At 40.2% G+C, this 26,027-nt stretch overlaps 1 protein-coding gene across 1 annotated transcript in view; it reads right to left on the reverse strand.

Annotated features, from left to right (window-relative positions):
* Nucleotides 1-8,593: 8,593 nt before the first annotated feature.
* The window catches only part of odad2 (outer dynein arm docking complex subunit 2), a 374,269-nt gene continuing 356,835 nt past the window's right edge, over nt 8,594-26,027 (reverse strand). The window contains exon 20 of the mRNA XM_060825721.1: nt 8,594-8,707. Within this exon, the coding sequence (XP_060681704.1) occupies nt 8,594-8,707 (114 nt within the window). The remainder of the gene's footprint in view (nt 8,708-26,027) is intronic.

Consider the following 26,027-nt stretch of genomic DNA (forward strand, 5'->3'; position numbering starts at 1 on the left):
TTGAAGTAGAATTGCTTGAAGAATTTTGTTCAGCTTGTCCCCCTCTCCGGGAGTTGGTCGCCGCTCAGGGACTGTTCTTTTGCGGAGAGTTGCAAAAGCGAGTTTTGAGTTTGCAAAAGCAACTCCCAAAACGGCGTGAATGCAATGAAGCTGCGGGTTTTACTAACTCCCAGTGAAAGGCTTTTATTAAAATGAAATAGATTGACTGGACAAGGTGCCGTCAGTGTTTGCATCTGGAATGAGTTTAGCGATAAACGGCAGTGTCAAGAACAGTATATTATTGTAGGGGTTTATGCAGATTAATCTCAGCAAAGCGGCACGGGGATACAGGGGTAAAGAGAGTTCCTCCTGCAGTTAACCTCGAATTCATTGAGACAGTTAATTGAATGGTCTTGGCGAAAAACTGAACTAGGTGTAGTGAGATGATTTCCAGCAATTTACACCAATTATTACATGGCTCCCTGAAATGCGCTTCACTGGCAACATTTCTGAATTGTGCCATTCACTGTTTTAAAATTTCCCAGCCGTATAACTCAAACACTTTGACGATGAGTTTAATATTAACGTTATAATTTGTATGAACAACCAGCAGGTTTTAGCTGATATCAAGAGGCGGCTGTTAATATCTCCAAAAGAGGTGTCAGAATTGTTACAGTAACTTGTAACTGTTACATTTACTGACCCCGATCCGAAAAGATGGGAGATTTCATACTCAATCCATTGAGAACTACTGCAACCCTATTGTGATCTTTCTTGATAGATTGGGGTTTGGCGGGTCGGCAGACGGTCTTTTAAAATCTGATTGATGATCTGAACATGCTCAGGGAAGTTCAGACAGAACGGGACTATCGCGGGTGCAGTCTACGAATGGGGAGCTTAGTCCTTGTCCGGCAAGTTTCACCCTATCTCTTCCATTGCCCGTTGCTCTTTTCGGATTGTTTAAGAGTCACCTGAAAATACAACGTGAAAATATAAGGGTCTACTCTCCAGCACTCCACCTTCGCAACTTAGCAAGCACCTGAGCCCAGCCTTGGCGCTTTGATATTATCAGTCTGTACTCACACTTGTAAACGGGACAGATCTATAAATCTGTTAAACAGCGTGTCTCACTTCACAAAGAAATGTTACAGGTTCTTCTTTGAGACAGATATCACGCACAGGAGGCCTGATAGCATTAGTAAAGAATGAGGTCAGGAGGGCAGTACAGCTGTACACCTCCTTGCTGACACTCCAAGCTATCAGTTTTGCCCCCATCGCGTTTTTCTGGATCTTACAGATTTTCAGAGTGGGGAGTTTTATTTTATTTGCATATTTAATTGGGTATTTGCAAACCCATTAAGTTTTAAAAATGCATTTACATTTTGACTGTTATATATTTCCGTCCAGTTGAATCCTGACAATTCCTTCAATGAGTTTCTAGCTCTAATCATAATTTCTGCCTCTGTCAATAAAATAAAACAATTGAAAGATCTTGAAAATTCATTAAGTAAAAAAGAAAATCTTTATAAAGGCAGCAACTAGTTAATAAAGCAATATAAGGGTGCTTTGATTTCAATTGGTGGTGCACTGACAGCTTTCGTCCGATGAGCATTAAAACACAAGTTTAATCAGAGGAACATGCTTGGCTCAGTGTTTTGCATTTCAGTATTATACTTGGACCTAAATGGAGAAAAATGCTTTGGTATCCTGGAATTCCATGAATGGATCAGGTTTGTGCTGTTTGGAGTCGGCTATGTTCTTCAAGGATCTCGTCATGCATATTTTCCACAGATTGTTGGATGTAGGTATGGACTAATATTCGCGGGTGTCTCAAGTAATATTTTGAAATAAAATAAATTGAATTTACTTCAGGACCTTTACTGACTGTTGAAGAGACAGTGTTTATTTCCTGGAATGGTGAGGTTTTGTGAAATGAGTGCGGTTCCAGTGCTAATGAATTGACGAAATTCCTCCATGGTTCGTGTATTGTTTCAGTTAAATATCATAATTGAAATATTAAAGTTTTAACTGCCCCGAATTCACATTTCGCTGTTTGATCGATGCTTGAGTTACATTTATCATGAAATGCGTCGGTTTCTATCTGTGTAAAGGAGGATATTGAATATAGGTACATTCGCACAGTTTGCACAACTCCATGCCTCTCTTCAGTTAAAAAGAACAACTTTCAATGCTCCCCTTTCATATCCAACTTTGCTGTTTGCGAACAATGATAACAGATCTCTTAGATTTTCAATATCAATTCAGACTTTGCTGAAATGGTGTCGGGGTGATTTATTCTCTGACTCTCCCGTTATCCCTTTGGTGAATTACCTCCTTTGAAAGCCGAACCGAGATTACGTACTTCTCACGTGGGAAACTGCAGGTGAAACTCCCTGTTCTTACTGCAATTTGTACAACTCACGAGTTGTTCTACTGTGGTGCTGTGCAGTAACATCGGATTGAGTTACTGGCTGGAAAGACACGCTACCGCAGAATATTTAAAATGTTTAATTACGGTAAATAGAGAAAAATAATTTGCATGCATATAACACTTCTTAAACAGATTAAATGACAGTGAAGCACTTTAAAACATCCTGCGGGACATTAAAAGTGCATCCTACCGTTTTGCAGGCAATTCCAGCAGCCAACCTGTGCGCACAGCGAGTCGACAAACACCAATCAGATATACGAACAGTCAATAGTTTGGTAGGAAATAGACAGGCGATAGGAAGAACTTCCTTGGTGGCACTATAAGTCGAACCACCACAGGCAGCTACAGCCTTTAGTTAATGTACCCTACACACCCTCAAGTACACCACAGCTTTACCAGAATACTACCTAAACACCAAGGGTTAAATTACACACAGGCATTACAAAAAACAGTGTAGTGTGTCCTGGAATTTAAATGTTAAGAAGTCATTTGATGGGGATTTTCAACATTTTAAGAGAAATTGGTAGGGTCAGGCAAACCGTTTACATCGGTTGGGGAACATCGTCTAAATGCAGCTAGATCTTGTCAGGTGTGAAATCAGGGACATTTTTACACATAGAGAATGCTAACTTGTGGAATTCTCTTCCACAAGGTACAATTAATTTTAGTTTAGTCACTAAACTCAAATATGAGATTGATAGATTTTAAGTGCAGCCAGATGACAAGTCATTCATTTTCTCTTTGTATAGCAGAACCTGGACTAAGTAAACTACTGTTTCTGTGTTAATATCTCATCTGAAAGATAGCATCTTTCAACAGAACAGTAATCCATCGTACTATATTGCAGAATTAGGTCCAGATAATGTGGGATTCATAATTTTCTGACTTAAGTCAAGAGTGCTACCACTGAGCTAAACTAACGTTACAATCTTACTTTCACTCAACTAAAGCAATGTTAAAGATGAAATAAAGAGTTTCAACTCAGAATTACAAAACAAAGACAGATGAGAAATTTGAACCAAATGACTTTCGATTAAAGTTGTAGTGCAAACAATTTGCTTCCAATTTAGTTTCTAGTTTATACATGTTATGAAATCCAGACTATTGGAATAAAGAATATATTTTGTATCGGAGTATAGTTTTTTTTAGAAAAAGCAGAATTTGATCTATTTAGAACCTAAATGTAACATTTAAATGGCTTGTATTGTAGTAATGAGTTCTTAAAGACCTCACTAACAAGACAGTAATCAAGATCGTCTGTCTCAAAATTTCTTAGGCATATTATGTGCATATGCATGGCATATGTCCAAAAATATTTTGCGTATGACATGCATTTGCAGGACTATGCCTAAGAATTTACAGGAGATTTTTCAAGCCAGTCTCTGAAGACTGACAATATTTACTTCTGTGCCACTGCCAATAAGGTGCTTGAAATAGATACAGCAGCGTTAAGATGAAACGTGCTACCAGGTGGAGAAAAAGTCTTTTACAAAACTAGCACAAAAGAGGTGTGAATCAAATGTCTCATGACAACTGCCAAAGCATTCTAGCTCTGTTTTAGTTCAAAGAACAAATAACAAACTTAAAACAAAAATTGCTGGAAAAACTTAGTCGGTCTGGCAGTATCTGTGGAGAGAAATAAGAATTAATGTTTCAGGTCTAGTGATCGTTCTTCAGAAGTTCTTTGGTTTTTTTCAGATAACAGAGTGTACAATTTTCAATGCTTTTCTTGTATAGTCAAAATATTTTCCTATTTTTACTGTCTACTTTGGACATTTGACCCTCAGTGAAATGAAAGTAAGACCTGAAAGTAAATTTGAAAATTTGAAATGCTGCATGGCATAATGCCTTAATAGACGAAATTAGTCGCTGTCCTGGAGAAGTTAAAGTTATGTTTTTGTTGTTGTTAGTCATTAGCACTATTTGCTCAAAGTTTCAAGCTGGCACCTTTTTCCATTTTTTTTTGAAAATATACTTCAGAAGAGAGTTCTCCTCAGTCTGGATTTCAAACAGACCTGGTGTTTTAAACCAGAACCTTCTTTTCAGTGGTCTCCCAATGCACAAGCTAATAAATCATATACACAGATATGCAATACTTCCTTTCTGTGTATGATGAAAGAGAGGAATTTAATACTGTATTTCAGGAAATTAATTGTTTCACTTTGCATTACTTCAAAGATATCAGGAGCAATAGTTAACTGTAATCTGGTTTGACAGATTTTCAGAGATAAGCAAAAAGAAAAGAATTTGATTGAGAAAGAAAAGGCAAAAGGGATATTGAGAAGAAAATATAGAGAATGATGAAACTAATAGTTTTTAAAAACTTTTATGTTGAAAGATTTGTGATTTTTAAAAAGTATGCAATCCAAATTGTACAGATCTATAACTTCATTGATGTTGCAATTTGAATGTAATTTGTGAAAAAAAATCAAATTAAGCTTGTCAACTTATTTTTCTTTTTATTGGAGTAAAGCAAATTTAGAGGGAACCTAATCTATATTTTTAAATCTGGGCAAAATGGTCAATATAGATGCAATGTGGTTAGTTAACTTGTACTGCATGTTCAAAACTAGAGGAGTTGAGGAGTAAAAACAAAATGAATAAACCTCAGGGAAAGCTATTGATTTACAAGATCCTGACACCTCCCCTCCCCTTCCAGAATTAGTGATTATGTGGAATAGATTACTAGTGCACAGGTGTTGTATATACAAATATATTATATCTGCCTAAAATGAGATGGATGAATATCTGTTAAGATTTAGAGGAAGTTAAATGGTGAAATGGAACACAAGAAATAATTCTCATTAATATATTGTCTTGCTATACCTTCAATATGTTTGAAACATGTCACGGCCAAATATTTTTGAAACTGTTGTTATGTGGGTAAATGAAACAACTTATCTGGGCTCCATAAGATCCCTTTGCAGTGGAATGAATCACAGGTTTCTTATATGTTAGTTAAGGAAGATGTGTTGTCCCAAACCATAAGGCCATAAGATATAGGAGCAGAATCAGGCTATTTGAATGATCAAGTTTGCTCCGCTATTCAATCTTGAGTGGTGCTGGAAAAACCACTCAAGATTCCAGAAGAAGGGCTTATGCCTGAAACGTCGATTCTCCTGCTCCTCGGATGCTTCCTGGCCTGCTGTGTTTTTCCAGCACCACATTTTTCAACTCTGGTACTCAAGCACCTGCAATCCTCACTTTTTCCTCCGCTATTCAATCTGTCTGATATGTTTCTCAACTCCATCTTCCTGCCTTATTCCTGAAACCCTTGATCCGTTTACCAGTCTAGAACCTGTCTTAAATACACTCAATGACTGGCTTCCACAATCTTCTACAGCAATGCTTTTCACAGATTAAACACCACTGGCTGATGAAATTCCTCCTTATCTCAGTTCTAAAGGGTTGTCCCTTCACTCTGAGATTGTGCTATCAGGTCCTAGTCTCTCCTACTTGGGGAAACATCTTCTCTATGTCCACTCTATCCAGTTTTTCAGCATTCTGTAAGTTTCAATGAGATCCCCCTTCATCCTTCTAATCCACACTGAGCACAGACCTAGAGTCCCCAAGTTCTCCTCATATGACACTAACACAAACACTATCAAAATTACCTACATTTCTCTGAAAGTAATGAATTGGCTTTGGCCCATTTTATAATGCTCACTTCGAGATGCATTTATTTCCTTTTATTATGTTGTTCCATATTGTTTCCCCATACCCTCAGGAATATGCTTTTATCAATATTTTCAAACTTGTATTCAAGAATTGTTATTGGAAAAAAAAAGCTCACAATTGGAATTGTATCCATGAATTTATGAATATAAATAATACGGAACTTAGGATTAAAAAAAAATCTCCCATAGGAAGTGAGCATCATTTGCTGGGTTAGCTTTTATTGCCCATTCTGCCATGCTCGACATGTGTTCGGCTGCCTTCTTTAACTGCTGTAATCCATTTGAATCAGGTAAACCCACAATGTCATTAAGAAAAGAGTTCCAGGATTTTGATCCAGTGACAGTGAAGGAATGATAATATAGTTCCAAGTTAGAATGCTGATGGCTTGGAAGGGAACTTGCAGGTGGTAGTGTTCCCAGGCATGTGCTGCCCTTGTCTTTGCAGATTATAAATCACATCAACTTATCTTCTACTTTTAATTAAAATAGAAAAAAATGTGCTACGTTATGCTCAGAAGTTCAGAAGGGAGATAAAATATTACTTGCAGGTGGAGTTATTATGGTTAGTTATACCTACCCTGAATATATCAGAAAAAAAAGCTTTGAAAAGTATTTATGAAGTTTATCACACTAAAACGTGCATCTATTTTATACATATCATAATGATTTGGCATTGACCTATAAGAATAATTTTAAATCTGATATCAAAGATTTAATAAAATATTAGAAAATATAATTTTTCATGCATCAAAATTATACATTTTGCAAGTGAGCCAAAAGAACATATTCTCATGGCAAATATGGTATTTTGCATTAATAAATCATGGCAGTAGGTAAGTAACAAACCACAGCAATCAATTTTGGGTTTTCACTGCAAATGTCTAGAAAAGGAAAATGTGCAGTAACTAAATATAAAGGGCTCCTTTTACATTTGTTTACAACTGTTTCAGTTACCACAGACAGAAACATATTTTGTTCTGTAATACAAACATGTAATCATAGGCAATGGAAATCCAAGACGTAATTTGCACTTTACAGTAACCAACAGTAACCAAGCTATTTATTAGATTAGCCCTTCCAAATTCTATTTTAGTAATTGAAAAGTATTTAATACAATTGGTTGAATTTTAACTAAATAATCTCATTTTATATATATTCCTCTCAGTAAGTGCATTTAGTTTAATTAGCACCAGACAACTCAATAAAACTATTGCAGTCTAGTGGTCTGGTAGTTGGCAATAGAGCATGATCTTCTATCCAGAGGGTACATGTCTGAGCCCTGTCCTCAGCTCTCTCTTAAAAGTAACTGCTTTCAGTAGATGAAACAAACTAATTCCTGGCTCAGTCACTGTAAGAAACACTTTATAGGTACAAAATGGACTTTCTTGCGAATATGAGGAAGGATAAAAATTGATAGATATAAACATGCTTCTCTCCTTTGGCTAGTCATTGAGCAATATCAACGATGGTTAAGGAGTGCATGGCATAGTCTGTCACTTTTTTGACTGAACAAAAAATATGGTACTAAAATGTAGTGAGACCATTTAAAATGGAAAATTGGGAGGTGATGCAATTGGAAATAAAATAGTTTAAGTTCTTTATTTTTCAATCAAACACAATTCATGAGTACTGAGCCAAAGCCAACTCAGTAACACTTTCTCCAGAACTTTAATATCTTTTAACAGCACAAATGTATTCATAGTAAAGTACATACCGCCTTCTGTATCAAATTTTGTTGCTCTGTTAAATGTTATCACACTTCCATTGTAATAATTTTACAAAATGTATTTCCCAGTAGCTGGCACACATTGATATTCAACATATATATAGATTGCAGACATAAATAAGTATTTAACTATTATGCTATGCTGGCAAAGACACTTCTGAAATGTCTTTTAACAATCTTGCAGGCTTTAAGTTGATGTACTGACTACTCCCTGAGCAGTGAATCCTGCAGCTGTTTGGAGTTCTCAGTTACTGTAACACAATACCAGATCTTTGCTTCTGTATTCAGACTTCTCCTGTGGATTACAACTTATGGAACAGAAGAATGCCTTACAACAACATGATTGTATAGATTTTGAGTGAAAAGAATTGCACAAGACATCTTTAATTTACTATGTAACCACACTCACTGGAGAAAAATTGCAACTTTATTTTGACAAAAAAAACAGATCAACTGATGTAAATAAATGATCATTCTTTTAGACAGGTTTTTAACAAGGATCCAGTAGTACTTTTGAATTCCAAATAAATTCTCTACATATTTAAAAATGTATTTCATGTTATAGGTAGCACTATTCCAAAATTGATTTGTTTCTATATGATTTTTAGAAATCAGAAGCAGCTTTTGGATTTCCATTAAGCATCTGGTTTATTTTAGCTCATACAAAAGGTCTTTCATGCTTTCATGTTCATCCACAAGCAGTACTCAGTAAATCTTTCTTTTATTATACCTGTGCAGGTAATAGCTCCTGAGAAAGGAAATGTGGAGTGTGCACTGTTTTCATTTGTAGCGAGCCTTCTCATTAGCCAGGGCAAGCCTTCGAATGTTTGCGATGCAACCAGCAGCTGCTTCCTGCAGAGCTTCATCTGTGGAATCCATCAAATTCAAAAGCAGCTGTGAATGGCAAAAAGTCAGGTAAGAAAAGGAGATTGGTGACATGTAGCTAAAAAGGAAGGAAAGAAGGATGGGGAGAAAAAACAAAAAAGAAATAGGATAGTTCTAGATGGAGAAAAGAGGTAAATTACATTTATATTTGCAACACTAAATCATCATCACAGCTGCTGTAATGAAAAGCAGAACCTTTCCAATTGCATAAGTGAAAAATAGTAGTTTTATTCATCAAAAACAGAAATTCAAATTGAACCATTTGACTTGTTGCCTTTATACATTAAAAACAAAAAACATTTGTTAAAGAATCTTGAAAAGCCGCACAAGAGTAAACTTTGTCCTTGTTCTGCATATGGTATTTAAGATAAGGCACAACTTACAAGTTGTTGTTCTACTGAGAGAAACTTAGTCTATTTTCTTTCAGCAAATTCGTAACATTATCAGGTCCCATTTGGAGACAGTTTGGTCAGCGATTTATCCATGACTCGAAGTATGACCTAAATCATTGGGTTGATCTCAGTTGTTTTCTTAATCAGCAAGGGTCTGAACCAATAACGCAATACATTAGAGGTTGCAAATTAAATTTTGAACTTTGCTTAACAAGCTGATGGCGATACTTCTTGGCTAAAGTGGAAGTCGGAAAAAGATTCAAGCATAAAGGTGCATTGGTTTGCAGTATATTAAGAAAATTAAATAATTAACCTTCAGGATATACTTGCCTGCCATTTATCTACTAAATGGTCTTTACTCCAAATACTCCAAGTTTCAGATTATGGTCTAAAACTAAACTTAAATTTTCTCTGTTATACTCAACATTTCCTTTTTGCTCAAATCTACAGCATTTGTACTTTGAAATTAAACAAATTTAAAGGTGACAATATTGAGATTCTAACAGAGTTAGATTGGAGCTTACAATTCTTTATTTGAAATTAAAAAGAGTTATATGTAAGATACCAAATGATTCATGAAATGCAAAAACAGTATGTTACATAAATACAGAAAGAGTGGTGATACACTAGATTTATTAAGGTTGATGACCGCATTTTAAAATTACTTCAATATTCCAGTATGAAAATAGCAGACAGTATAGTGTTTCTATTTTGCTTCTTAGGGAAACCTAGTGATCCATTTTCTGAGGTTATTTTTATGTCAATAACTTTGAATAATAGACATAGAATCTCAAGCTTCATTTTTTTTATCCAGTAATCATTGATAAATGATGACAGTTTAGGTCATCAATCTCTTCTTGGTGCTGGGAAAAGGAGTAGGTTGTACTTTTGATTCTATTGTAATCCTTCTTGGATAGGTTAAGTTGTTCCTGAGACAGATGACAAGTTCTTGATTAATATTCCATAACTGAACATGTTAAATAAAGATTATGTACAACCATAAGAAATATTGGATTAATACAGGAAGGTAATTTGAAAATCTTTTGTCTTTTACAAAAAAACATAAAATCAAAACTGAAAAATGAGCTCCAATTTAAATAGTTAAAAGCAGCAAATTACATTATTTTTGAAGTAAAATTGAGAACAATCAGACACAATTATTGCTTGCTTGCATAACCTGTTATACTACCTGCATTGCATAAAGACTATCAGGCAATAAATTTTTGTGTTCCACCCATTCATGAGTTCATTATATGGATCCTATAGTTGTGACCACCTAAGATACACTTCACACAACAAGCAAAATATGTCCAGCTTCCAAAGAATTTGAATCCTGTTGTTGAGGATTTTATGCTAATAAATTTGAACTTTATATACTTTTGCACCAATGAGAATAATCACTGGGTCATATTCAATGCATTCTCAACTTGTTTCTGCTAATACACATCTAAATTTCCCGTCAATCTCATTAGCTTGTACAATAAAGTAAAAATCAACAGGTTAAATGTGCACTAGAGAAAAGTCCGCTCATACCATATTGTCCTCTAAATATGGAAGTTAAATTTTCCAATTATCTTTCATAAACATTAGGTACCGCCCATTTAAAAAACCAGACCGACTGCTGGAACTCTCCAGAGCACTTACAAATGCTACTAGTGACTAGGACCCCATCAGACGCACCCACTTCCCTTGCTGATGCTGGAACAGCAAGCCCAGAAAGATCAGAGGCCATCAGGCCTATCGCAGGCCCGACCTTCCTGACCTTGTGACCAGGGCGAGAACAAGACCTGATCCCACAGTGACCTGACATCGAGAAGGCCCAAGTAAAAAAACCCTTAGGAACTCTTAAGGCCATGGCTGCTGCCCAGGAATCCATCAGGAGCACATAATTACTTTCTAGAGCAGGAGATCTCCCTCAACAATGCCCAGGATCAACTAGGAACAATCATTTACCTAGGAGACGTGGCAGATATGCTAGACTTCAGAAGTGATTGAAACCTTCAGGATTTTAAGATCCCCCTCCTCAGCATACTTGTGACAAATGTCCAAGCTATTGAAAACAAAATGGATAACCTCAGAGCTAGACCCACCTTCCAAAGGGAATTGAAAGACTGCTGTGTGCTCTGCTTCACAGAAACATGGCTCACTCCTGCTGCAACTGACTGTGCCTGAGGTGGGTCGAATGTGGTGCTGGAAAAGCACTGCAGGTCAGGCAGCATCCAAGATGAAGGACAATTGACATTTTGGGCATAAGCCCTTCATCAGGTATCTGAAAGGCCTTCATCATGGCTTATGCCAGAAACGTTGATTGTCCTGCTCCTCGGATGCTGCCTGACCTGCTCCACTTTTCCAGCAACACACTCTCGACTCTGATCTCCAGCATCTGCAGTCCTCCCTTTCTACTGTGCCTGAGGTGGAAATGAGCAACAATTTTCAGGGAGTGATGATCACCAACAATCTGTCCTGCCGTGTCGATGCAAAGGTTAAGAAAGCACAATGATTCCTCTATTTCCTCAGGAGGCTAAGGAAATTTGGCATGTGGACAAAGACTCTTACCAATTTTTATAGATACACCATAGAAAGCCTCATACCTGTATATATCATAGTGTGATATGACAACTGCTGTTCCCAAGATCACAGAGTTGTGAACACAGCCCAATTTCCCATCTATTAAATCCATCTAAACTTCCCACTGCCTCAGAAAAGCAACGTACACAATCAAAGACCCCTCTCATTCCATTATACTCTCTTCCACCCTCTTCTGTCAAAAAGACACATGCAAGAACAGCTTTTTCCCTGCTATTATCAGACTTTTAAATGGACCTCTCAAATGTTAATATTGATCTCCCTCCCTACAGGTTCTCTGCAGCTGTACAACTATATTCTGCACTTTGTTCTGCTATCCGATAGTTCTGCACAACGATAGTACAACTTGCCCGTACAACATGCAAAACAAATTTTCTACTGTATCTCAGTACATGTGACGATGATAAACCAAACTCAAACTCAAATGGAATTGAGGAAGCTTAGTTTTTTTTTTAATATGACTTACTAATGTCATAAAAATACATTCATTGGAATCGGTTGCAGCCTGGACAAATTTAAACAAAGTTACAGACTACAAATTACAATAAAATACTGGAAAATGATTTGGTTGTCTTCTGTACCTAGAAGTATGGAATTTTACATTCTTATTGAACTAATAGAATTGCAATAAATTCATATGTATGGCTCTTCAACATGGAATTATAGCCATACATGGATGCATTTGGGCAAGGAGTCAGGGCCCAGATATTCCAATGGCTAGATGGTAATTGGAACAATGTGGTTTGGCGTTGTATGTCAGGATTATGCAGAATCTCCACCACAGCTGACTCCATTACAATGGTCTGGGAATTTGATCCTTCTAATGGACAACTCCCCCCTATCTGGAACCCTCTGAGAAGAGTCCCACAAGTCATAAAATTTGGATGATTTCAACTCACCTAAGCTATTCAGTTACTCAGGAAAAGATCATGGAAATCTATACTCTAACTCATAGGTAACTAACTCCTAGATCCCCACTAACCCTCCCCAAAACAACTGCACTTGCCAAACCTGACTATTTTCCATTCTGCTGAACACCCCATCATAAGTGAACTCTGCCATTCCTTCTCCTACTGACATCCTCGACATGTAACACCCCACCCTGTTCCAATGATAAATAGAGATCCAGTGCTACATTTTACCAGCAGCAGCCAATTTAGTGGTGCTGCTGGGGCTGCTATCCTTATTAAATAGCACTGGCTTCTCACAGAAGGTGCACATCAACAGAGCTCAGGAGTGCCATCAGGAACAGTGATTACTGCTGGGACTACCCCTGGAATAAAAGGAATTATTGAGGGATTTGCTGTCAGCTGGCAATATTCAGGCAGGTCCTGGTGAGGGAACTGGGAGTTGCTGGGAGCAAGTAAAGCAAATGCTGTGTGGGGTGGCAATTGGTTCTCCATGGATCAAAGAGTCTCCAGAAAGGATCGTTGTATTTGGAAGACATGCCTGCTGGGAAGACATGATAGTTAATCTCCAATTAGCAGAGGGCTCCTTTGCTATTGGTCAAATGCCTGCAGAGGTGGGAAGAAGCCCTTAATTGGCCATTTATTGGCTGAATTGGGCATTGGCAATGTCTGCCACATTGTCCACTCCTGGATTGGCATTGGGTGGCCTGCACAAGTTTGCTAGCTTATCTGCCACTCAGTCCAGCTGCTATCTCTAGGCCACAACATTCTCCCGTTCCTCAGAAGATAGCATCACAGACCATATTTGCTTAATGACAGAAAGGCTGCGAAAAATCTGCAGGCAGCTATGTGCATAAGGAATAATGAATATTGTTTCTTTAAAGTTGATAACAGTCAGGAAACTATATATTTAATACCTTTTAGAAATTGGTAATAGGAAAGAACAGGAGAGATGTGTATGATTTCAAGAAAGCAAACTTCAATAAAATGAGGATAAATTAAAAGTACAGCTGTTGAGGAAGAAAAAGATTTTTTAAATAAACTAGTTAAATACGCATGATAAGTATATATCAAAAAGAAATGACCTCCCAAATGACTGACTACAGATATTATAATGGAGATAAGGAACAAAAATGTGTAAGAGAGTGCCTACACTGATGAGAAGGGGAGAGCTCTGACTATAAGAAAATGTCAAATACTTCACAAATGGCAGAAGATGACAAATGTCAATAAAACAAAAGCATTAAATGTAGTCGTTAATGTTTCCATTATGAGTGGTTTTGAAAGAAAGTTTGAACTTTAAAATATAAACATGATGGAATAATTCAGATCGAAGGAAAACTTGTCAGACTACTTAATGACTACTTTATTTAATTGTATATTGTTGAGGAAAACATCATTTGATTGGTCAGAGTATTGAGTACAGGAGTTGGGAGGTCATGTTGCGGCTGTACAGGACATAGGTTAGGCCACTGTTGGAATATTGCGTGCAATTCTGGTCTCCTTCCTATCGGAAAGATGTTGTGAAACTTGAAAGGGTTCAGAAAAGATTTACAAGGATGTTGCCAGGGTTGGAGGATCTGAGCTACAGGGAGAGGCTGAACAGGCTGGGGCTGTTTTCCCTGGAGCGTCGGAGGTTGAGGGGTGACCTTATAGAGATTTACAAAATTATGAGGGGCATGGATAGGATAAATAGACAAAGTCTTTTCCCTGGGGTCAGGAAGTCCAGAACTAAGGGGTAACTTTTTCACACAGAGGGTGGTACGTGTATGGAATGAGCTGCCAGAGGATGTGGCGGAGGCTGGTACAATTGCAACACTTAAGAGGCATTTGGATGGGTATATGAATAGGAAGGGTTTGGAGGGATATGGGCAGGGTGCTGGCAGGTGGGACCAGATTGGGTTGGGATATTGGGATATCTGGTCGGCATGGATGGGTTGGACTGAAGGGTCTGCTTCCATGTTAAACATCTCTATGACTATGATTTGATTTAATTTACTGTCATGTGTAACCAAGGTACAGTGAAAACCTTTGTTTATGAACAGTACAGGCAGATCATAGTAAGCAAGGACATACAGATCATAGGATATAAAAAAGGCTTGGTCTGAGGCATACATTGCACAGCGCATGTGCTAAGCAAGATTAACATGAGCAAAATCAGCATTATTTGAGGTTAGAGGCTCCATTCATCAGTCTAGTAATGGCCAGGAAGAAGCTGTTTCTGAATCTGCTGGTGCATGTGTTCAAGCTTCTGTATCTCCTGCCTGATGGAAGAAATTGTGGGAGAGCATTACAGAGATGTGATGGGCCTTTGATGATATTGGCAGCCTTTCCGCGGCAATGAGCTGTGTAAATGGAGTCCATAGATGGAAGGTTGGTTTCCGTGATGGTCTGGGCTATGCATACAACTTTCTGTAGTTCCTTATGATCCTGGGCAGAGCAGTTGCCATACCAGGCCGTTATGCATTCGGACAGTATGATTTCAGTGTTCCATCTGTAAAAGTAGGTGAGGGTCCTTATGGACATGCCAAATTTCCACTTAAGGAAGAAGAGGCATTGCTGTGCCTTCTTGTTGCATCTACTTGGGAAGTCCAGGACAGGTTGACAGTTATTGTCATCCCTAGGAACCTGATGCTCGCCACCCTCTCAATCTTAGTTCTGTCGATGTAGATGGGGGCATGTTCTCCTTCTTTCTTTCTGAGGTCAATGATCAGTTCTGCAGTTTTGCTGAAGTTGAGAGAGAGTTTGTTCTTATTGCACCATGTTTCCTTTCTGTATTCTGACTCCTCATTGTTGGATATCTGTCCTATCACAGTGGTGTCATCAGCAAACTTGTAGATGCTGTTCGTTTGGAATTTGGCTATACTGTTCTAGGAGTACAGGGAGTATGGTAGGGAGCTGAGGGCACATCCTTGGGGGATATAGTGTTGAGGATTATTGTGGAGGACGTGCAGTTGCCTATCTTCACCGATTGCGATCTGTGGGGCAGGATGTTGAGGATCCAGCTGTAGAGGGCAGAGCCAAAACCAAGGTCTTGGAGCTTTAAGATCAGATTGGACAGGATAATGATGTTGAAAGCAGAGCAAAAGTCTGACATAAGTGTAATTGTTGTCCAAATATTTCAGGCACGAGTGTAGGGCAAAATATATGGACCTGTTGCATCAGTAGGCAAATTGTAGGAGATTGAGGCAAGATAGGATGCTGGAGTTGATGTGGGCCATGACCAGTCTCTCTTGTGATTATGGTGGTCAGAGCCACTGGGTGGTAGTTATTAAGGCACATTACATGTGCTTTCATAGGTAGTGGGATGATGGTGGTCTTCTTGAAGTAGGTGCCTTAAGGACTTCAGCTTGTAGGAAGGAAAGGTTGAAGATGTTGATATGAAAATGCCCTTAAAGCTGGTGAGTCTACTACTGCTGCAGGCAGAGAGTTCTACACCCTTATTACTCTCTGAGTAAAGAAACTATCTGACCTCTGTCCTATATCTATCACTCCTCAATTTAAAGTTCTGTCCCCTCACGCTAGCCATCGGCATCCAAGGAAAAAGGCTCTCACTGTCCACCCTATATTAATCCTCTGATCATCTTATGTCTCTATTGAGTCAACTCTCTACCTTCTTCTTTCTAATGAAAAAAGCCTCAAGCCTCTCAGCCTTTCCTCATAAGACCTTCCCTTCATACCAGGCAACATCCTGGCAAATCCCTCCTCTGCACCCTTTCTAATGCTTCCACATCCTTATAATGTGGTGACCAGAACTGTACGCAATACTCGAAGTCTGGCTGCATCAGAGTTTTGCACAGCTGCAATATGACCTCATGGCTCTGAAACTCAATCCCTCTACCAATAAAAGCTAATGCACCGTATGCCTTCTTAACAACTTTCAGAGATCAATGTATATGGATGTAGATCTCTCTACTTATCAACACTGCCAAGAATCTTACAATTAGCCCAGTACTCTATATTCTTGTTACTCCTTCCAAAGTGAATCACCTTACACTTTTCTGCATTAAACTCCATTTACCACCTCTCAGCCCAGCTCTGCAGCTTATCTATGTCCCTCTGTAACCTGCAACATCCTTAGGCACTATCCACATCACCACCAATATTAGGGTCATCTGCAAATTTACTAACCCATCCTTCTATGCCCTCATCCAGGTCATTTATAAAAATGATAAAACAGCAGTGGTCCCAAAACAGATCCTTGCACTACTAGTAACTGAACTCCAGAATGAATATTTTTCATCAACCACCACCCTCTGTCTTCTTTCAGCTAGTGCTAATTTCTGATCCAAACCACTAATTCAACCTCAGTCCACGTATCCATATTTTCTACAATAGCCTACCACAGACTAGCCGCAAAAAGAGGGTCCAAGGAAGTTCCTGTGGATTGAAGAGTGAGGCTTTAGCTCAGGAGTCTTTGACAAGGAGGTTGAATGAAGTGATTACGCCACAGTTGAAGAGGGTGAAGACATGACTGCCAAGCTGGTTCAGTGTGCTACGTGCTTGATGTGGGAGGTCAACGACTCTGGTGTGTCTGGCTTGTATAAGTGTGGAAAGTGCGTGCACGTTCAGCTACTGACAGAGCATATTACAGCACTGATGACAGAACTCGAGGACCTTAGACTCATCCGAGAGAACAAGATCTTTCTGGACAAGACCTTCAGTGAGGTTATTACACCAATCATGCCAGAAGAGAACAGAAGAGAGCAGATGATGAGGAAGGCAGAGAGGAGACAGGTGCAAGAGACGCCGGGGAAGTACCTGTCAGGAACAAGTTGAATCTTTTGGAAACAGTAGAGACAGATGACACTGCCAGTCTGTGAGGTGGCCAGATCTGTCAATCAAATGTTGGCGTGGAGACAGAGCGGAAGAGTTGGACATCGCACTGAGCCATGGTAATAGGGGACTCCATAGTGAGAGGAACTGACCGGGGTTTTTGTGGCAGCAGACGGGACTTAAGGATGGTGTGTTGCCTTCCTGGTGCCAGGGTTAAAGACATCACAGACAGAGTGCAGGAAATCCTCAGGGACGAAGATGAAGAGCCAGAGGTGGTGGTACATGTCAGCACAAATGATGTTGGGAAGAAGAGGAGGAACATACTATAGCGGAACTTCAGAGAACTAGGAAGAAGGCTGAAAAGCAGGACGTCCAAGGTGGTTATCTCTGGTTTGCTTCCAATTCCTCGGGCTGGTGAGGCCAGAAACAGGAAGATAATGGACTTGAACGTGTGGCCGGGGAACTGGTGCAGGAAGCAAGGATTTAAGTTCTTGGATCACTGGGGTATGTTTTGTGGTAAGCATAAATTCTACAAGAGAGACGGTTTTCACCTTAATAGGTTAGGGACCAGCATTCTGGCAGCCAGGTTTGCTACTGCAACACAGCTACGTTTAAACTAAGTAGCGGGGGAGGGGACAAACTGGATGTTTAAGAAGTAAATTGGAGGAAAGTTAGAACAAGGGAAGTCAAGCAAGACAACTGTATCAATGAGGCGGAAAACTCAGAAAGGAATCAGGCTGTAAGGTTGAGTGAAATAGGAGTTGATGGGAAGGGTGAGGGCAGTAACAAATTAAAAATACTATACATGAATGCACAAAGCATTAGAAATAAGATGGATGAGCTTGAGGCTCTTTTGGAAATTGGCAGATATGATATTGTGGAGATAACTGAGACGTAGCTTCAAGTGGACAGGGCCTGGGAAATGAATATTCAAGGCTACGTGTGCTATTGTAAGGACAGACTGACGGGCAGAGAGGGTGGGGTGGCCATGTTGGTAAGGGATGATATTCAGTCCCTTGCGCAGGGTGACCTAGAATCAGGGATGTAGAGTCAGTGTGGATAGAGCTGAGAAATACTAAGGGTAAAAAGATCCTCTTGGGAGTTATCTATAGGCCCCCAAACAGTAGTCTGGATGTGGGATGTAAGTTAAATCAGGAGCTGAAATTGGCCTGTCGCAAAGATGTTAGTACAGTTGTTATGGGGGATTTCAACATGCAGGTAGACTGGGAGAGTCAGGATGGTATTGGACCTCAAGAAAGAGACTTTGTGGAGTGCCTCAGAGATGGATTCTTAGAACAGCTGGTGCTGGAGCCGACCAGGGAGAAGGCAATTCTGGATCTGGTATTGTGCAACGAACCAGAATTGGTCAGGGACCTCGAAGTGAAGGAGCCATTTGGAAGTAGTGACCATAATACAATAAGCTTCAATCTGCAATTTGAGAGGGAGAGGGTACAATCGGAAGTGACAATTTTTCAGTTGAATAAAGGGAACTATGGAGCTATGAGGGAGGAGCTGGCCAAAGTTCAATGGTGCAATACCTTAGCAGGGATGACAGTGGAGGAACAATGGCAGATATTTCTGTGTATAACGCAGAAGTTGCAGGATCAGTTCATTCCAAAAAGGAAGAAAGATCCCAGGAAGAGGCATGGGTGGCCGTGGCTGACGAGGGAAGTTAAGAAACATATAAAGTTAAAAGAGATAAAGTATAACATAGCAAAGATAAGTGGGAAAACGGAGGACTGGGAAGCTTTTAAAGAACAACAGAGGATTACTAAGAAGGAAATACACAGAGAAAAAAATGAGGTACGAAGGTAAACTGGCCAATAATATAAAGGAGGATGGGTGAAAGTATTTTTAGGTATGTGAAAGGCAAAAAAATGGTTAAGACTAAAATTGGGCCCTTGAAGACAGAAACAGGAGAATATATTATGGGGAACAAAGAAATGGCAGAAGAATTGAATTGGTACTTCAGATCTGTGTTCACTGGGGAAGACACAAGCAATCTCCCTGAGGTAACAGTGGCTGAAGGACCTGAACTGAAGGGAATTTATATTTGCCAGAAATTGGTATTGGAGAGACTGTTAGGTCCGAAGGTTGATAAGTTCCCAGGGCCTGATGGTCTACATCCCAGGGTACTGAAGGAGGTGGCTCAAGAAATCGCGGATGTGCTGTTGATTATTTTGCAAAGTTGGTAGATTTGGGAAAAGTTCCTGCGGATTGGAGGGTGGCTAATGTTATATCACTTTTTAAGAAAGATGGGAGAGAGAAAGCAGGAAATTATAGACCAGTTAGTCGGACCTCATTGGTGGGAAAGATGCTGGAGTCTATTATAAAGGATGAAATTACGACACATCTGGATAGTAGTAACAGGATAGGACAGAGTCAGCATGGATGTATGAAGGGGAAATCATACTTGATTAATCTTCTGGAATTTTTTGAGGATGTAACTCTGAAGATAGGCAAGGGAGATCCAGTAGATGTAGTGTACCTGGACTTTCAGAAAGCTTTTGATAAAGTCCCAAATAGGAGATTAGTGAGCAAAATTAGGGCACATGATATTGGGGGCAAAGTACTAACTTGGATTGAAAGTTGGTTGGCTGATAGGAAACAAAGAGTAGTGATAAATGGCTCCATTTCGGAATGGCAGGCAGTGACCAGTGGGGTATCGCAGGGAGCAGTACTGGGACCGCAGCATTTTACAATATATGTTAATGATATAGAAGACTGTATTAGTAATAACATTAGCAAATTTGCTGATGATACTAAGTTGGGTGGCAGGGTGAAATGTGATGAGGATGTTAGGAGATTACAGGGTGACCTGGACAAGTTAGGTGAGTGGTCAGATGCATGGCAGATGCAGTTTGATGTGGATAAATGTATGGTTATCCACTTCGGTGGAAAGAACAGGAAGGCAGATTACTACCTAAATGGAATCAATTTAGGTAAAGGGGCAGTACAGAGAGATCTGGGTGTTCTTGTACACTAGTCAATGAAGGTAAGCATGCAGGTACAGCAGGTAGAGAAGAAGGCTAATAGCATGCTGGCCTTAATAGCAAGAGGGATTGAGTATAGAAGCAAAGAGGTTCTTCTGCAGCTATACAGGGCCCTGGTGAGACCACACCTGGAGTACTGTGTGCAGTTCTGGTCTCCAAATTTGAGGAAAGACATTCTGGCTATTGAGGGAGTGCAGCGGAGGTTCACGAGGTCAATTCCTGGAATGGCGGGATTACCTTACACTGAAAGACTGGAGCGACTGGGCTTGTATACCCTTGAGTTTAGAAGACTGAGAGGGGATATGACTGAGACATATGAGATTATTAAAAGATTGGACACTCTGGAGGCAGAAAACATGTTTCTGCTGATGGGTGAGTGCCAAACCAGAGGACACAACTTAAAAATACAGGGTAGACCATTTAGGATAGAGATGAGGAGAAGCTTCTTCACCCAGAGAGTGGTGGCTGTGTGGAATGCTCTGCCCCAGAGGGCAGTGGAGGCCCAGTCTCTGGATTCATTTAAGAAATAGTTGGATAGAGATCTTAAGGATTGTGGAATCAAGGGTTATGGAGATAAGGCAGGAACAGGAAACTGATTAAGGATGATCAGCCATGATCATATTGAATGGTGGTACAGGATCGAAGGGCAGAATGGCCTACTCCTGCACCTATTGTCTATTATCTATTGTCTACCATGGGGAACCTTATCAAATGCTTTACTGAAATCCATAAACACCACATCAATGGCTTAACCCTCATTGACCCATTTGGTCATCTTCTCAAATAACTCAATAAAACTTGTGAGGCATGACATATCCTTCACAAAACCATGTTGACTATCCCTAATCAAATTATTCCTTTCTAGATGGCTATAACTCCTATCTCTTAAAATCCTTTCCAACACTTTACCCGCTGAAATAAGGTTAACTGGTTTATAATTAGCAGGGTTGTCCCTACTCCTCTTCTTGAACAAGTGGATAACATTTGCTACCCTCCAGTCTTCTGGCACTACCCCTATAGACAATGATGACATAAAGATCAAAGCCAAAGCTTCTGCAATCTCCTCCTTGGCTTCCCAGAGAATCCTAGGATAAATCCCATCTGGCCTAGGGGACTTATCTATTTTCACAATCTTCCTTATGAACCTCAATTGGTCTAGTCTAATAGCCTGTATCTCAGTATTCTCTTCAACAACATTGTCTTTTTCCAGTCTCCAATCTCTTCGGACTCCGCGCACCACTTCCCACTACTGTCCTTGACTGGCCCTGATCTTATTCTAGTCATTTTTTTATTCCTGACATACCTATAAAAAGCTTTAGGATTCGCTCTGATCTTTCAAAGTTTTCTCATGTCCTCTCCTAGCTCTTCTTAGCTCCTTCTTTAGGCCCTCCCTGTCTGACAGTTACATACTTATCAAGGATATACAACAGCTGTTCCGTGAACAAGCTCCACATTTCAACTGTGCCTCTCCCCTGCAGCTTTCTTCCCCATTCTATGCATACTAAATCTTGCCTAATCGCATCATAATTGCCTTTCCCCCGCGTTATTTCCTGCCCTGCAGTACATATCTATCCCTTTCCATCCCTAAAGTAAACATAATTGAATTGTCATTCTATCACCAAAGTGCTCACCTACATACAAATCTAACACCTGACCTTGTTCATTACCCAGTACCAAATCCAATAGGTGGACAGAGGCCCCAAAGAGTGAGAAATGCAGTTGGACAGACAAAGGAGTGGGTAAAGGTTAGTCTGGCAGAATGGATAGCTGCTAATGGAGACTATTAGTTGCTGACAATGGGTTGTGTGTGGTAGCAGTCCATGTGATGACAAGGTCTGGTGTGTGGGGATTGGCATAAAGGCATGGGAGAAGGTGCCTCGTGTCTTAAAATTGTTGAACTTGATATTAAGTCCAGAAGGCTGAAGAGTTCCCAAGCGTGTAATGAAGTGCTGTTCTTCCAGCTTGCATTGAACTCCACAGAAGCACTGCAGCAAGCCTGAGACAGAGATGTTGCCCAGGTGCATTGGAGTGGCAGGCAACTGGAAGCTCAGAGTGTTTTTTGTATGCTAAATGTAGGTGTTCTGCAAAGCAGTGTGTTTTTTTTTAGATTACTTACAGTGTGGAAACAGGCCCTTCGGCCCAACAAGTCCACACCCACCTGCCGAAGCGTAACCCACCCATACCCCTAACCTAACACTACGGGCAATTCAGCATGACTAATTCACCTGACCCGCACATCTTTGGACTGTGGGAGGAAACCGGAGCACCCGGAGTAAACCCACGCAGACACGGGGAGAACGTGCAAACTCCACACAGTCAGTCGCCTGAGGTGGAATTGAACCCAGGTCCCTGGCGCTGTGAGGCAGCAGTTCTAACCACTGTGCCACCGTTCTGGACACTTGGGTTCAAATCCTGCCACAGCAGGTGGTGGAATTTGAATTTGATTTAAAAAAAATCTGGAATTAAGACGATTGTCAGAAAAAAACAATCTGGCTCACTAATATCATGAAATTAGCCATCCTCACCTGGTCTGGCCAACATGTGATTCCAGACCCACATCAATACGGTTGACTCTCACCTGCCCTCTGAAATGGCCTAGCAAGCCACTCAGTTGTATTAATTACTATGAGGTCACAACAAAGAATTGAAATTGAAGGGACTATCCAGCAAAGACGTAGGCACTGGAAAAGACAACTGTTGGTGCTGCAAAGTCCTCCTTACTAAGGTGGCTAGTGCCAAAGTTGGGAGAGCTATCTCACAGATGAGTCAAGCAACCTCCTTGCATAGTCTAGATTAGAATGGTGCCGGGAAAGCACAGCAGGTCAGGCAGCATTTGAGGAGTAGGAAAATTGACATTTCAGGCAAAAGCTCTTCATCAGCCTTTCATTGCCTGGAATGTTGATTTTCCTACTCCTCAGGTGCTGCCTGACATGCTGTGCTTTTCCAGCACTACTCTAATCTAGACTCTGATTTCCAGCATCTGCAGTCCTCACTTTTGCCAAACCTCCTGGCTTAGTCATACTCATGAAATCACATTTTACAGACAATGTCTCAGACACCACCATTACCATTCCTGGACATTTCCTGTCCCACTGGCAGAACAGAAGTGGCAGCACAGTGGCATACAGATGGGAGGGAGTTGCCCTGAGAGTCCTCAACATTGACTCCACGATATCTTATTGCTTCAGGTTAAACATGGGCAAGGGAATCTCCCTTTGATTACCATGTATTCCTCACCTAATTAATCAGTATTCCTCCATGTTGAACAACATTTAGAGGAAGCACTGTGGGTGGTAAGGGTGCAAAATGTATTCTTGGTGGGGATTTCAATGTCAAGAGTGACTCAGTGGCAGTACTACTGAACGTACGGAGTTGAATCTTAAAGGATATAGCTGATAGACTGGGTCTGCAGCTGGAACCAAAAAGAGAGAAAAGGATACTTGACCTCATCCATACCAATCTGCTGACTGCAGATATATCTATCCATGACAGGATCAGTAAGAATGACCACTGCACAATCTTTGTGGAGACAAAATCCCGCCTTCACCTTTTTACTAGTTCATTCATGGATTGTGGGTGGCACTAGCCAGGCCAGTATTTATTACTGCTTATTAATATTTAAGAATCACTGATTTCCTTCCCTGGATGGACTTTTCCTGACAATTGACAATGGATTCATGCTCGCCATTAGAGTCCTAATTCCAGATGTCCATTGAATTCAAATTTCCCCATCATGTCGAGGCATTATGACCATTCTAAATGGGACAGACTTCAAACGGATCTAGCAACTCAAGACTGGGCATCCATGAGGTGCTGTGGGCCATCAACAGCAGCAGAATCAGACTCCAACGTAATGTGCAACCTCATGGCCTGGCACAGTCCACACTCATCCATTACTGTCAAGCTAGGAAACCAACCCTGGTTCAATGGAGAAAGCACTGAATCAGGAACAGCATTGGGGATACCTAAAAATATGTTGTCAACCTGGTGAATCTACAAAAAAGACTACTTTCAAGCTAAATTGCATAAGCAACAAGTGATAGACAGAGTTAAATAGTCACACAAACAATAGATCAGATCTCTCCGTTGGTGATGGACAATGAAACAACTCATTGGAGGGGGAAGCCCCCACTATCCCCAACCTCGGTGATAGGAGAGCTCAATACATCAGTGCAATAGATAAAGCTGAGCATTCACAACAACCTTCAGTCAGACGTGCCATGATACACCTTGGCATCCTCAAGAAATCCCAGCATCAAAGATGGCAGTCTTCAGCAATAACATTGAAGATCTGCACTCTAGAACTTGCTACTAGCTAAGCTGTTGCAATCCAGCTTTAACACTGACATCTACCTGACAATATGAACAATTGTCCAGGCATATCTTCTACACAAAAAGCAGGACAAGTCCAACCATTCCAATTAAGCCCCATCAGTCTATGCTCTGTCATCAGTGAAGTGATGGAAGGTGTCATGAACAGTGTATTAAGCAGCACCCGCTAACCAATAACCTGTTCATGAAAACCCAGTTTGGGTTCTGCCAGAGCACTCAGGTTCTGACCACATTATAGCCTTCATTCAAACCTGGATAAAAGAGCTTCATTCCAGAAATGAAGATGTTTGCTGATGATCGCACAATATTCATCACCATTTGCAAATTTTCTGATACTGATGCAATTCATGTTCAAATGCAACAAGATCTGAATAATATCCAGACTTGGGCTGACAAATGGAAAGAAACATTTGCGCCACACAAATGCTAAGCAACGACCATCTCCAACCTAATCAACGCACCTTTACATTCAATGGTGCTCCATCACTGAATCCCCCACTGTCAAAATCCTTGGGGTAACCATTGACTAGAAACTCAACTGAACTCTTAACATAAACACAGTGGCTACAACAGCAGGTCAGATGTTAGGAATACTGTGGTGAGTAACTCATCTCCGGACTTGCCAAAGCCTGTTCTACCAGTTACATGTCAGGAATCTGATGGTTTATTCTCCACTTGCCTGGATGGATGCAGTTCCATCAACACTGAAGAATCTTGACACCACATCTACAAAAATCCACTCACTTCACCACTGATGGTCAGTACCAGCAGTGTGTATTATCCACAAGTTGCACTGCAATGTAGTAGCCTCCTGGCTGCTAAAACACAGATAGATTGATAACTTGACCAAACAGCAAGGGATGCTAGGTACTTTGGCCAAATGAAACTCTAAAATCTCAAAAACCCACACAGCAGACACAGTACCAACACAGCAGCGAGGTGCTAATGACATTAGCATAATGTAAAAGGCAACATTTGTCCTGGGCAAACACCCCAACAACTTAGAGACAAAAAAACTGCAGATGCTGGAATCCAAAGTTCCACTGAAGGGACTTAACCCGAAACATCGACTTCTCCACCTCCTGATGCTGCCATGCTTGCTGTGTTCTTCCAAGCTCCTGTTTGTCTATCCCCAAAATACTTACCCATTAAACAAAAGACACCCCAGACAGGATGGCACCACATCCTGCTATACAAAGAAACTGACAGTAGCATGACATCTAAATAATTAATTCCTGTTTCAAACTATTAAGAGTATCTCCCTGATTAGCCAGAACAGTAGAAAGTTCCAAACAAATCATCCAAAAGGTATATAATTCCTGCTTCAAACTATTAAGAGTAT

The sequence above is a fragment of the Hemiscyllium ocellatum genome, chromosome 5 (genome assembly GCF_020745735.1).
Source record: "Hemiscyllium ocellatum isolate sHemOce1 chromosome 5, sHemOce1.pat.X.cur, whole genome shotgun sequence".
Classification (NCBI taxonomy): domain Eukaryota; kingdom Metazoa; phylum Chordata; class Chondrichthyes; order Orectolobiformes; family Hemiscylliidae; genus Hemiscyllium; species Hemiscyllium ocellatum.